Below are 13,463 nucleotides of genomic sequence, written 5' to 3' on the forward strand. Positions count from 1 at the left end.
CAGGGTGAGCTCTCTCACCCAGAAAGCAGATCATGTCACACGTTCCTGCTTTCATTCAATGGGCCCCATTGAGAGATACTGACAAATTCTTAGCAAAACAAAACTCTTCTAAACCTAGTCCTAGCCTGAATCTCTAGCCGTATCACCTACTTCACTTTTCCCAGGTCCCTATACATGTAGCCAAACCAAATTATCCACACTTCCTGAAAACAAATAGCTTTTCCTCGAGGACTTCCTGCCTTTGCTACTCACTTAGCTATATCCTACCATTTTCCTCTGGATAAACACATCTTCCTCCAAGTACAAGCTTCCTCAAGTCTCCCCTGACTTACCCAGACACTGTAGCCCCATTTCAATGACCCCTTGTTCATACCCCAGTACAGTATTGACCACAATGTATCACAATTGTTTTCATGTGATTTTCTTTTCCATTAAGCTTTTTGAGGATAGGGGTTTTTTGTTTTTTTTTTCTATATTTACAATCCCACAAACTAGAATAATGTCCAATGTAGAGTTAGGCTCCCATTGATATTCATTGCTGAATGAATGACTGAATGTGAAAGGTTAAGAGCCACTATGAAATCTGTCTTATTCTCAAGTACAATCATCCAAATCACGATTTGAGAGAGAACTATCTTTTTATTTATGTTTTTGTTTACAAATAATTTAACATCACCACCACTGGAAATCAGGTAAGGCAACTACTATATCCACATTACACAGTAACAGGCTGATCACACATGCTGACTTGATTATGGCAGTCACATTAAAGGGGCTCTGCTGACTTCCACGTCCAGGGCTTCAACATTTTATACAGGCTGCCAAGCAGAGATGATTTGACCTACAGTTGTAGCTGTTTCTCCAGCTAGCTAAGGCCTTGGCCTAGAATGGGACCCTGAGTGCTCCAAGGCTCCAGAGACAGAGTAATATAGTGAACAAGGGCATGGGCTTTTTAGTCAGATGGACTTATTCCAATCCTGGCTCCACCACTTACTAGGTGACCTTGAGCAAGTTACTGAACCTTTCCAAACTTCACATTCCTCACCAAAACATGGGGATAATACCTACCTCTCAAAGTTGTTGTGAGGTCTCAGAAGCATGTAGAAGTTATACTTTCAACATTTACGGAAGACCTAGTAAGTGCTAGCCACTGTTTTGAGGTTAATTTCACAGTAAGTTTCAGATAAATGCTAACTATGATTATCTGGCAGGGCTGTCTGTTCTCCCACTTTGCATCCACAGGGTGCAGGCCCTAAGTGGCGGTGTAGCCATACTCATACCAGCTCTACTAGGAGCACTATAGATCAAGAGGGAGGCCATTCCTCCTTCCCATTGCTACACTAAGTTAAGAGTAAGGTCAAGGTCAAGCTTTTTCAAACCCACATTCTGTAAGAACATCCCAGAAGTAAATGTTAGTATGATCAAATCTCTCAAATAGCAGCCTCCCAAGAGGGACAGAGGGTCACAAAAGGTAAAAATGTTCCTTTCATTCAGCAGCACAGAGGTTAGAAAAATATAGTGCTGCCTACTCTTGGGCATCCTTAGCCCGAGGTCAGAAGATGATGGGCTTAAAAAGTGTGTATTTGGGGCCAGGCGTGGTGGCTCACACCTGTAATCCTAGCACTCTGGGAGGCCAAGGCGGGTGGATCGCTCAAGGTCAGGAGTTCAAGACCAGCTTGAGCAAAAGCGAGACCCCGTCTCTACTAAAAAATAGAAATGATCTGGACAACTAAAAATATATATATATAGAAAAAATTAGCCAGGCATGGTGGTGCATGCCTGTAGTCCCAGCTACTCGGGAGGCTGAGGCAGAAGGATTGCTTGAGCCCAGGAGTTTGAGGTTGCTGTGAGCTAGGCTGGTGCCACGGCACTCACTCTAGCTCCGGGAACAAAGCGAGACTGTCTCAAAAAAAAAAAAATGTGTATTTGGGGGCTGGGGGGTGTGGTTTACAGGATCCACAAGTCCCTCAAAAAGTTATTTGTAAGAGCTTGTATAAAAATTTGTGTATATGCCTTTACCAGCTTCTCAAGGGTTCTCAGAAAATGATTATAAAAGAAGGAAAGAAGGGAAAGGGGCTTAGTTTCTTTCATTCAGGCCAGCCTCCCTGCTAGCCTGGGCTCACAGTTGCTCCAAACAATGCCCTCTCACATCCACTCCCAACCCCAGTCTAGCCTCTTGCCATGATACCCCAGAAAGCAGACATAGGGAGACTTTGGGGATAAAGGTCTTTATTCAACAAGGTTATCTCACTCAGTAACAAAAGAACAGGAGGTAACAATTCCCCCAAAGGTCTGAAGCAGTGTCCACCCCTGGCAGCAGGAATCATGGCCCGCTGATACATTAGCTACAGCTCAGGGCCCCTGGTGGCCACTTAGAGGTCATAGTTGGGGTTCTTCCGAAGGATGACAAAACCTTCCAGAATGGGAGTAACAGGAAGAAACTCCTCAGTGGCCAATTCTGCCCGTTCCCCATGCGCCAACAACACTGGGGTTGTATGTGTCTGGAACCCTGTGATGGTCTTAGGCTTGCCGGCCTGGCCCACTACATCCACTGCCTGTAGAAAATTAAAAAGGAGGAACTCCAGATGGGACAATAGCAATAACCCAATGCCCATACCAGTTTTAGAGAAGCAAGTTTATGTGTATTCTCCAAATTCTAACTGTATTTTTTTTTCCGTTTTTTCTGAGACAGAGTCTTGCTCTGTTGCCTGGGCTGGAGTGCTGTGGTGTCAGCCTAGCTCACAATAACCTCGAACTCCTGGGCTCAGGCAATCCTCCTGCCTCAGCCTCCTGACCACGCCTGGCTAATTTTTCTATTTTTTTTTTTTAGTTGCCCAGCTCATTTTATTTTTCCTATTTTTAGTAGAGATGGGGTCTTGCTCTTGCTCAGGCTCGTCTCAAACTCCTAAGCTCAAGCAATCCTCCCGCCTTGACCTCCCAGCATGCTAGGATTATAGGCATGAGCCACCGTGCCCAGCTTCCAGATTCTAGAATTCAGCCTAAGCCCTCCCCTCTATTCAATCCCTCACCTGGCCCACACGGACAGACACTGGCAATGGCCGCAGCTCTTCATCAAAGGTAACCAACATTCGGGGCTGCATGGCAGCAACCAGCCCATACAATACATAGTGTGATTTGCCTAGAATGACTGAAGGAAGCACATAAGACAAACAGTTAAGAGACAGCAGGGCAGGTCTAGCCAGAACCCTGGGAGCCCACCTCAAGCATGTCCCTATAACCCCTCAGTCACACACCTGAACCCATACTCCTCCCCTTGTATACTAACCAGAGATGCCCCCACCTTACTTTGCTTACATCCCTTAGACTTGCAAATCGCGTTTCCCCAGTCACTTAGGAGTAAATGCTGGGCTTATCATCCTCAAATCTCTTTGGGCCAGATCAAAAGTATGGGTGGTGAAAGTCTCATGTGACAGGCCCAAAGATCCTCGGGAACCTACAGAGCTGATGTGCGGTGTGTCTTGATCCTAAATTACCACAGTGGCCCTAGTAGGGGTGAAGACACTGCACCAGAAGATTTCTGACAGGAACTCACTGTTTCGAACATCCAGGAAGGAGACAAGCACAGTGAGCAGCCCAGCCACAGCCACCTGACTCATAAGCTGCCGGTCACTGTGGTAGGGGCAGAGGGTAAGTGTGCCCTTCCCTAAATGTGTCAGGCCCTGAAAAAACAGAGGGAAGTGGAGGTAGGGAGTCATCACCTAATCCAGCCAAACAGAAATCCCACAACTTGCTCACATCTTCCCTTCCAGGCTAAGATTCCATGTTCCCCTTCCATCACCACAGATAATTCCCTTGGCACACTCTAAGAAGAATTCTATTCTTTACCTGTGCCAAGCGCACCATGAAGAGGTTGTTGGGGTCCTTGGCATGATATTGCGCTAACTGGCGCAGCATCGCAGCCAGACGGGCATTATTGGTACCTGGAAATGTTAAGCATTACAGAGGCTTGAAAAAAGGGGCCTCAAACCTCCCCTCAATCTGCCTATGATCTTTTTCTGCCTGATACTTACCACTGCCCACCATACCCATGGCAAAGATAGAGTTATAGGAAACTTCTGGATCAGCATCATGAGAGAACTTGCTTAGGGTGTCCAGGATATTAAGTCGCGGATTTGAAACAGAGATTAGAGCCAGTGCTAAAGGTACAGCCCTCCGGAGTGTAGGCTCCCCGTATCTCAGCTGGTGATCAAAGAAAACAACAACAGTATGGGGGAAAGTAGTAAAAACAATTCAGTTATAGGCACAGACTCATGCGCAATAGGGGGCCTTAACTTTTATAGAAAAGGCACAGCAAAAAGACCACTTCACCAAGAAAACCCATCAGGAAAGTCTCCTCTGGGGAACCCCAGGCCACCAAAACCAGTATATGGAAATCATCTTCATGCTATACTCACCAAGTGGCCAAAGGTTCGTAGTGCCATCTCTGCACCAATCTCCTCCCCCATAGCAATAAGGGCAATCCCCAGCACAGCCACTCCCTGCAAGTAAAGAGGTAGAACCCACTAAGCTCAAGGAACAAAAAGCAGTCACTCTTTTTTTTTGAGACAGAGTCTTGCTCCATTGCCTGGACTAGAATGCTATGGCGTTAGCCTAACTCACTGCAATCTCAAACTCCTGGGCTCAAGCGATCCTCTTGCCTCAGTCTCCCAAGTAGCTGGGACTACAGGCACACGCCACCACGCCTGGCTAATTTTTTCTATTTTTAGTAGAGACAGGTGTCACTCTTGCTCAGGCTGGTCCCAAACTCCTGACCTCAAGCAATCCTCCCACCTCTGCTTCCCAAAGTGCTAGGAGTACAGGCATGAGCCATCATGCCCAGCCAAGCAATCACCCTTGATTCAATTCCCATCTAAGAATAAAAGCCATCTTGTGGGGAACACCCTGCCCCCCTCAGGTACAGAAACCAGTCTCATGCCATATCAATACATGGCAATACCCACAGGGGGTCTAAAACAAACCCAGCTCCCCCGTTCCCCTACATGCTCATCTTTTCTCAGAGCCTCGCTCTGAGAGTGCCCAGCTGCCCACATAACCTGATGTGCTCCCATGTCAGCAGGGGCTTCCTTTTTGTCCTTGTCCTTTTTTTCCTTCTTGTCTTTGTCTTCTTCCTTTTCTTTGGAGTCGAAATGTTCACTACAAATGTGGAGCAGCTGCTGCACCTTCAGCACATTCCCGGAGCCTGCAGCAGGGTGGTAGGGTGAGAAAAGGTAGAAATGAGAAGGCACTAACAAAAAGCTTACTTTGGAAATCAGAGAAGCCTAAAGAATCTAAAGTACATCAGAATAAGAAAGAAGAAACAACCTGAAAAAAAGAACCAAGAGAGAAGTGAGGAGTTACTGGGGAAGCACAAGACAGAGTAACAAAGACACAGACCTGCATAGGCACACACATCCACCAGTGTGTTGGCAAAACTGCGGAATGGTTCTGACACAACCTCCAGCGCAGCCAGGATTGCCTCGATGGCCTCACCCTTCCCTACAGGACAGATTCAGAGGGTCAGAGGACACCTACGTCTATGCAGCACAGCCTGACACATAAACCCTCCCTGTTGTATCCAGTTACTGTTAGCCCTTTGCCCAAACAGACATCCCCTCACCCAGGTGGTTGAGACCCAGTCCAAGAGGAAGCCAACGGGCATAAGTGTCCTTGAGCTCAGTCTCTGACTTCTCCATGATGGTCTGAAGGATAGTAGAAGTGACATCTCCATTGCAGGATCCCACTGCTATCATTCCACAGGCTAGAGCTGTCACACCTGCCACCTAGAAATAGGAAAATCAGTATTATGCACAGTAAGTTGTTAAAATACTTATTTATCTGTCTTGACTCAAGATATCTGATTCCTACAGACCACTTTAGACATCCTCCCTAATACTACTAGGCAATAATCCCTTTTTGATGGTAGGTCAAAGTAACAATATTGGCTGGGTGTGGTGACTCATGCCTTATAATCCCAGCACTTTGGTAGGAAAGGTGGTGGGAGGACTGCTTGAGGCCAGGTGTTTGAGACCAGCCTGGGCAACACAGTGATATCCTGTCTCTACAAAAAAAAAAAAAAAAAAAATTAAGAAAAATTAGCTGTGCGTGGTGGTACACGCCTATAGTCCCAACTAATCGGGGGACTAAGCCAGTGGGATCACTTGAGCACAGGAGTTCGAGGCTGCAGTGAGCTATGATCACGCCACTGTACTCCAGCCTGAGTGACAGAGCAAGCACTTGTCTCAGAAAAAGAAAACATCAGCCACTATTCATCGAGTACTTACTACATGCCAGTCACTATGCCAACTGTTTTGCATACCACTAACGTTTAATCCTCACAACCACCCCATGGTAACAGGTCTTGCTGTTATTCCCCTCTCATTGATGAAAAAATGAGGCCGAAAGAGATTCAGTTACTTGTTGAAGATCACACTGCTTATAAGCAAAGGTGGCAGCATTTGAACTCAGATCTTTCTGACTCTAAAACCTATGCTTTTGGCCACCATACTATAACCATCACTAAAAAAACTCTGCACAAGTAAGAAAATTTAAGGCTGGCCAATGACTAAAACACTGCGTGAGAATCATCAACCCCATGCCGCATTAAGTTACTCCTCACTTTAGTCCAGAAAGTTCCTTGGGGATCCAAGGGCTAGATCTCAATACCAACCAGAGGCTTAGAATCCTAGTTCTGAGGAATTTCACTGGGGTCACACCCTTCTACACAAACACATGCATACACACGCATTTCTTTTTCATTATTTATCATAGAGGGTAACTGGGAGCACCTTCCCTACCCATGCTAAGTGCCCAACAGCCTCTACTCACTTCCATGCTGGACTTGGAATCTCCCATCACAGGCAGCAGCAGTGTTAGAACATCTTCGCGATTTGAGCCAGCATAGGCCAAGCCTAGCCTGCAAAAGCCAAGGAGAGGTGGTCCCCAACATATACCCAAGGACAAGGCAAGTAAAGAACAAAAAGAGGATTGGTTATTCATTCATCATTTCAACAAACATCCACCAAGAGTCAAATACTTAACAGACACAGTAGCAGTCCTTGTCAATATAAAAGTGAAAAGGGCCCAGTTCCTGTTCTTCAGAGCTTACAAACCGAGTGCTACCAGACAGAGAAGCAAGAAACCTTACCCAAAGATGGAACCAAGTCTCATGGTGTTGCTGTTGTGGAGAACATAGTCTGAAAGTAGTGCCAGAGCAGGGTCACACTCATTCCGGACCCCAGAGTTCACGATGCCACAGGCAAGGAGAGCTCCTGACTACAAAGAGCAAATAAATTTTTCACTCAGGCTACCCTATCTTCTTTGCCACAAAAGATACAACATGGGCCTCATTATAGCACCCGCCTTAACTAGATTTAAAAACTGGATACACCTTATCGATGAAAATAAGGCACTGCTGGGCACTAGAACATGGACAGGGGAAATCCCCATGAGTGGACTATGCCCAGACCAACCTTGATGTAGTCCTCGGAGGAGTATAGGTACTTGTCAATCTGGGTGAGGCCACCATCCACATCCCACAGCAAAATCATGCCAAGGGACGCAGCTGCACTCAACATTCCTAAACCAAGGAATAATCTGTCAGTCTTAAAATGGCCCTACCCTGAGGAAACAGTTATAAAAGCCACTCCAAGGAATTGCACTGTGGATCCCTTGTCAGATAAAATATGACTCTAGGAGGACAACAAGAGTGACCAAAGCAACACAAAAGATGAAGTAATAACCGAATTATACCATGGTCCTTGTTCTTGTAAAGCCATTTGTTGCCATCATCAGTCAGCAGCTTGTCCTGGCCAAAAGCTGCATTCACAAAGCCATTCACAAAAGAGGAGGCCAGGTTCATGCGGGCAGAGTCCACCTGAGAGCCACTGCCCCCAAACCCTGCACAGGAGGGAAAAGAAAGGTAAGGAAAGAAGGTTTAGAGTAGGACAAGAAAGGAACAAAGTATGGCAGGCAGTCTCCAGTTCCCTTAAGATTATCTATCTATGTCCCTAAGCAGTGACCTGGAGAAAAGGTTCGTGGGAATTCGGAGCTCTACAGGATAAACACGTTGGCCAAGCCATCACTCCCAATACAAGGGGCATAACTAACTATCCTCCAATCCTCACTTGTGTGGAGAGAGCTACTCACTGTTGTTTTCTAGGTGGGTTTTATAGATGTCATCTGGCACCTTGGGCTCCATGATGTCCAGCTGAAGAGAAGTCAGAGGGTCACAACTGCTCCCCCAGTACTCCCCCAGATGTCCCTTCTGCTATCCCACCGAATGGTAATTCTAACCAAGGAGAGTCTAGTCAGAGGTATACTCAGGGAGGTGAAATGGCAGATAGAATTACAACCAAAAAGCTTTGATGAAGAAAAGGGAAAGAGTCTCACCTCCCGAGCTAAGGCCAAGAAGTTGCTATTGAGCTGCACGTTGGACATGATCTCTGTCAGGTCCTCATACTCCTCTACATCTTCACTCAGCTCCAGGAACACCCCATGCCGGCCTAGCATGAATGCCATCTGTTTCTGCACTACCCTGTGGGATAGAGCCAGTACATCTGTTCACCACTGTCCACTAAACACACAGGAAAGCCCCTCAAACCCTAATCAGAAACAAGTCCCAACTCTTCAGGTAAATGCCCTATGCATGAGCTTATATCTCCCTTTGCCAACTTCTTCCCTACGTACACATCCTTGCAGGTGGTGAAGATGTCTTCTACCAGTTCCATATCATTGAGCATCAATGCCAATCTCAGAGCTTCAGGAAAGCGGCTAAACTTTCGGAACACACCCAAGGCACAACGCAGCAGGGCAGAGTTTTCAGGCTCAGGCACGTAATTCACACAACTACAAAGGTAAACGTAATAAAGAATTCAGAAAGTCCCAGAGTTCCATTGAATTCACTTACCCAAAATAAATAATGAATGCCTAACTATATACTAGGCACTATGCTAGATATTAGGACTACTAAGGAGACACAAAGTCTCTGTCCTCAAGAAACTCACGGTCATCAACAAATTAACTACAGCCTCATGTTACCCTTGAGCAGATGCCCTGAGAGAACAGAGAAAGCAAAATTGAGAGAAGTGCTGGGAAAGGCAGGCAAGCCTGCCACCCATCCCTACCACACTCACTCACCTGGTGAGATAGAGGCAGACCTTTGCATATGCATTCTCATCGATCTCCTTCTCCAGCATGTCCACCTGCTCAATTTCCATGAGCAAGTCACAGGCCTCATGCTCTGCATTGTGAGCCATGTTGTAAGGGACAATCTCCTTCACCAGAGTAAGCAGTGGCTCCCGCTGTACCTTCTCTGCATCATCCAGCTCCTGCCATTCCTTAGCCACTTCTCCTGCCAGATGCCTACGGATAGACCCAGACCATTAAGGGAGTACAGCTTCAGGGGAAACACTTCCCTATGGGCCAAGGAATTCAGTATCTGGGAAATTCAATACACTGGTACTCCAAGACAGACAGTACTCTAAGACGGAACTCAGAATTATGCCTCAGAGCCCCCTTCAGATTCCCAAGAGGAAAAAGTCTTACCTGACATACTCATGACCCCATGATGCCAATTCCTCCTGGGAGCCCACTAACCGATACTTGAGGCACTCACGCTCCCCACTCATGGTCATGGCCAAAACAGAGATGATGTCAGCAGCAAAACGCTATAAAGAAACAGTCCTTTAAAGTCAAACCCAACAGTCCAGGGTAAGGGGATTGTGACATGAAATCAAGACCACTGTCACTATCCCCCAAATTAACTATTAACTACATACTAGTCTCCGTATTAGAAATTTACATGTTTTCTAAGTTAAGCCTCAGAAAAGCCAAGGTTGGTGTTGCTATCTCTCTTTTAAATCAACTGAAGGGTGATAAACAAGGGGGAAAGCAGAAAAAGATGGAGACTTTATGTTTTTTTTTTTAAATTTTGTGTAGAGATGAGGGTCTCGCCATGTTGCCCAAGCTGGTCTCTAACTCCTGGCCTCAAGTGATCCTCTCACCTCTGCCTCTCAAAGTGCTGGAATTACAGGTGTGAGTCACTGCATGGCCTGAATTTTATTTTAATTGCAATTATAAACCGTTCAAAGATTTTAAGCAGAAAAAACCCATAATCTAGAAAAATCGCTATGGCTGTTAAATGAAAGACAGACTGTGGAGGAGGTCAAGGACAAAAGCAAGAACACCAGTTACGAAGCTGCTGCAACAGTCCAGGTGAGAGCAGAAAATTTCCTGGATTAGGGTTGTACCAACAGTCAGAGAAGTAACTGAATATGGGGTGTATTATTTTTTTTTTTTTTTTTTGAGACAGAGTCTCACTCTCTTGCCTGGGGCGAGTGCCATGGCGTCAGCCTAGCTCACAGCAACCTCAAACTCCTGGGCTCAAGCAATCCTACTGTCTCAGCCTCCCGAGTAGCTGGGACCACAGGCACGCACCACCACGCCCGGCTAATTTTTTCTACATATATTTTTAGCTGTCCAATTAATTTCTTTCCATTTTTTGGTAGAGACGGGGTCTCGCTCTTGCTCAGGCTGGTCTCGAACTCCTAAGCTCAGAACGATCTGCCCGCCTCGGCCTCCCAGAGTGCTAGGATTACAGGCGTGAGCCACCGTGCCTGGCCTGGGGTATATTTTTGAAAGAAAAGAAATGAATGTGTATCAGATAGAAGAAAAGAGAAAAATCAAAGTTAAACATAACTTAAAAGTAAACCACACTAATGAAATCTCAAGGTCCAACAGGAATAACAGAAATAGTGTGTTCTGAAAAACTGATCCTATTTTCAGCTCTTTTGTGCGTATTTTGACTGTGATGAACTCTGCTCAACTGGATCAGGCCTTAGGTCTATCAGGCTTGGTAGTGATTCACCATGAACCCCATGGTCTAGGTAAAAAGGAATTCCTAAACTATGCCTCCACCAGTGTCTGAAATAGTTTTACCTTATTCTCCCCAGGGGCCATGTTCTCATAGATTTCCTTCAGTTTGCCATAGTGTGGACGCAGAAATTTGAGAGGCTTGGGCACTGAAGTCATGGAAGTCGTAGAAGAACGAATCTGCCTCCGAAGTTCCTCCAGGGCTGGTCGGTAAAGGGATGTGTCCTTCTCCTGATCAGGAAATGTTAGGGCTCAGACAAAAAGGAGTCACAACTCTCCAAATCATAATACAATACAGAAATATTTAACTAACAATTCCTCCAGGGAAATAGCTGTGTCTTATTCATCTGTGGTTCCCCAACTCCCTGCATACTGCCTGGGCACAGACACAAATAACCCTGGTTAAGAATTAAGAACTCTGCTCCTCCCGCAAAAGAAAGGTACAAAGCTGTACAAATATCCTTTCTATCTCTCCTGCCTCACAACATCATCATAACTCTGACCGTAAAATACAGTCCAACTCACATAGAAGTAGTCGCCTCAAAACGGAATAAAGCAAACAAGTGGGTAAGATCCAAATATGCACCCAATCATGTTAACCTCATGACTCACCCCAAGTCGTTCCACGAGCATCTCCAGTTCATCTTGAAGTTGTTTGTCCTCCTCAGACTGGAAAATTAGGGGAAGGGAAGAAGCTCACGAAAAGGAGTCCCAAACACATCCTCCTCCCACTCACCCTGGGGCAGGTGGAGAATAAGCCTGCCTCCTTAGGAGGGGCCAAGTGGACAAGGAAAGAGTGGGAAAAGGAAGCCCTGTCGGGAAGGCAGCCCGGGTTGAGCCAGGCTCTGCCTGAATACCGTTCTAGGAAATGGGGGTGACGATGACCCGCCCGAGCCCACCTCACGAGGCGGTGGTGAGGGTTGGTGGGAACGGCAGAGGTAACAGCGCGGAATGGAGTATGAGGGGCAGAGAAGCGGGGTGCCGGGAGTCCCGAGGCTCGCCCCGTCTGCCCTCTCCTGGGTGCCGTGGGGCCGCTGGGAGTCGGGCCTGAGGCCTGCGGGGCCGCCGTGACTCAGCCCGCGCCCTCCTCCGCCGGCTCCCGGGGCCGCGCCTCACCAGCTCCTGTTCTTTGTCCTTGTCCCCGGCATCCCGCCGCTCCTTGCCGCTCGGCTTCTCGTCCGTGCCCCCGGGAGCTGTCGCCGGGGGCTGCTGGGGCTGCAGTGGCGCCTTATCCCGGCCACCCTCCTCCATCGCCGCCGCCACTGCCGGCCCGCTGCGCGCGCACCCACTCACACCGCCCTCATTCCCAGATGGCCTCGCGCGCGTCGTCCGCGGCGCCCCTCCTTCTCCCGAGCCCGCCTGCGACCGGAAACGCTGAGGGAGCCGCGGCGCGTATCGTGCCACCCAGCTCTCGGACCCCGCCCTCGGAGGCCAACGGAAACTACAATTCCCAGCCTCCCGCGCGCCATGGGCACCGCCCCGGCGCGGACCTCCTCGGCGTCTCCTGAATCCCGCAGAACTGTGTAATGTGGGGTTTGGATGGGATACGCTCGTTACTACGGGAGATGGGCGGGCTGCGAGGTGAGCTGTCGTTTTCCTAGCCCATAGGTTTTTCTCATAACGGTGTGAAGAGAACCCACAGTGACATCCCAGTTGGCTGCGTGGTGCGACAAACAGACAAAATTCTTGAAATCCCGGACGCTTGATTGCTGCCTGTATGAAGTGAATATACTATTTTACGTCTAGCCCCACACCACTGCGGAATATTAACCTAATGACGTTTGAAGGAGAGTGCTCTGATATTACTATGAGGGTGTGGTTACCATCTTAAATCCTTTTTGGAGCCAGGTGGAATAGAAATCAGTAAATAAATAAAGTCCCATGCTCCATTGCCAAGTTCTGGAGCAAAAGCAGAACAAGACGAAGTGCCCTCAGTCTGTCTTCTGGTCTTCCTTTCCTTGTTATGACTTAAAAGGAGTGTGACTGACACGCTTTACGTCATGACTGCTTTTAAGTGATCACGCACAATTTTCACAACCTTTTGAGATTGGTAGGGTTGGGTCCATTTAGAGGAAAGCATATAGATTAGTAGAATCAGGATTTGAACCTCAGTCTTTCAGTCTTCTAAGCCCTTGACTGTTTGAGGCAAACCCCAAAGTTTTTTCTTCAGCTTGGGCTATTATGTGTGTGTGTCTAGAAGGTGAGAAAAGAGGAGGTGACTCTGCTTCCCTTCACCTGAGTGGGAACACGCACCATTTGGCCTGGAGTTTTATTTTATGGGTTCTGAAGAACGTATTAGAACTTCATACAGAACACATTAAAGAATGCAGGGGGGCCGGGCGCGGTGGCTCATGCCTGTAATCCTAGCTCTCTGGGAGGCCGAGGCGGGCGGATTGTTTGAGCTCAGGAGTTCCGAGACCAGCCTTAGCAAGAGCGAGACCCCGTCTCTACCAAAAAATGGAAAGAAATTAATTGGACAACTAAAAATATATATATAGAAAAAATTAGCTGGGCATGGTGGCTCGCGCCTGTAGTCCCAGCTACTTGGGTGGCTGAGGCAGGAAGATCGCTTGAGCCCAGGAGTTTGAGGTTGC

At 47.4% G+C, this 13,463-nt stretch overlaps 1 protein-coding gene across 1 annotated transcript; it reads right to left on the reverse strand.

The window, feature by feature from the left end:
- Positions 1-2,209: 2,209 nt before the first annotated feature.
- On the reverse strand, positions 2,210-12,270 carry PSMD2 (proteasome (prosome, macropain) 26S subunit, non-ATPase, 2). The gene is made up of 21 exons (XM_012641004.1): positions 11,986-12,270; positions 11,482-11,538; positions 10,936-11,100; positions 9,544-9,665; positions 9,136-9,360; positions 8,686-8,844; positions 8,389-8,533; positions 8,146-8,206; positions 7,750-7,896; positions 7,470-7,576; positions 7,145-7,272; positions 6,826-6,913; positions 5,618-5,780; positions 5,395-5,496; positions 5,055-5,200; positions 4,416-4,499; positions 4,032-4,200; positions 3,847-3,941; positions 3,554-3,680; positions 3,030-3,148; positions 2,210-2,555 (listed from the first exon to the last, which is right to left on the reverse strand). Exons 1-21 carry the CDS (start codon positions 12,118-12,120, stop codon positions 2,373-2,375), a joined length of 2,727 nt encoding a protein of 908 aa, XP_012496458.1. The 5' UTR covers positions 12,121-12,270; the 3' UTR covers positions 2,210-2,372.
- Positions 12,271-13,463: the final 1,193 nt, after the last annotated feature.

The sequence above is a fragment of the Propithecus coquereli genome, unplaced genomic scaffold, assembly GCF_000956105.1.
Source record: "Propithecus coquereli isolate 6110/MARCELLA unplaced genomic scaffold, Pcoq_1.0 Scaffold10, whole genome shotgun sequence".
In the NCBI taxonomy this organism is placed as follows: domain Eukaryota; kingdom Metazoa; phylum Chordata; class Mammalia; order Primates; family Indriidae; genus Propithecus; species Propithecus coquereli.

Excerpts from the sequence above, each read along its gene's own strand:
- PSMD2 (XM_012641004.1), bottom strand. The coding sequence starts at position 12,120 with ATGGAGGAGGGTGGCCGGGATAAGGCGCCACTGCAGCCCCAGCAGCCC. Across the intron at positions 9,361-9,543 it reads TGGGGTCATGAGTATGTCAG|GCATCTGGCAGGAGAAGTGG; the intron begins GTAAGACTTTTT and ends GTCTATCCGTAG. Across the intron at positions 3,681-3,846 it reads TCATGGTGCGCTTGGCACAG|GGCCTGACACATTTAGGGAA; the intron begins GTAAAGAATAGA and ends CTGTTTTTTCAG.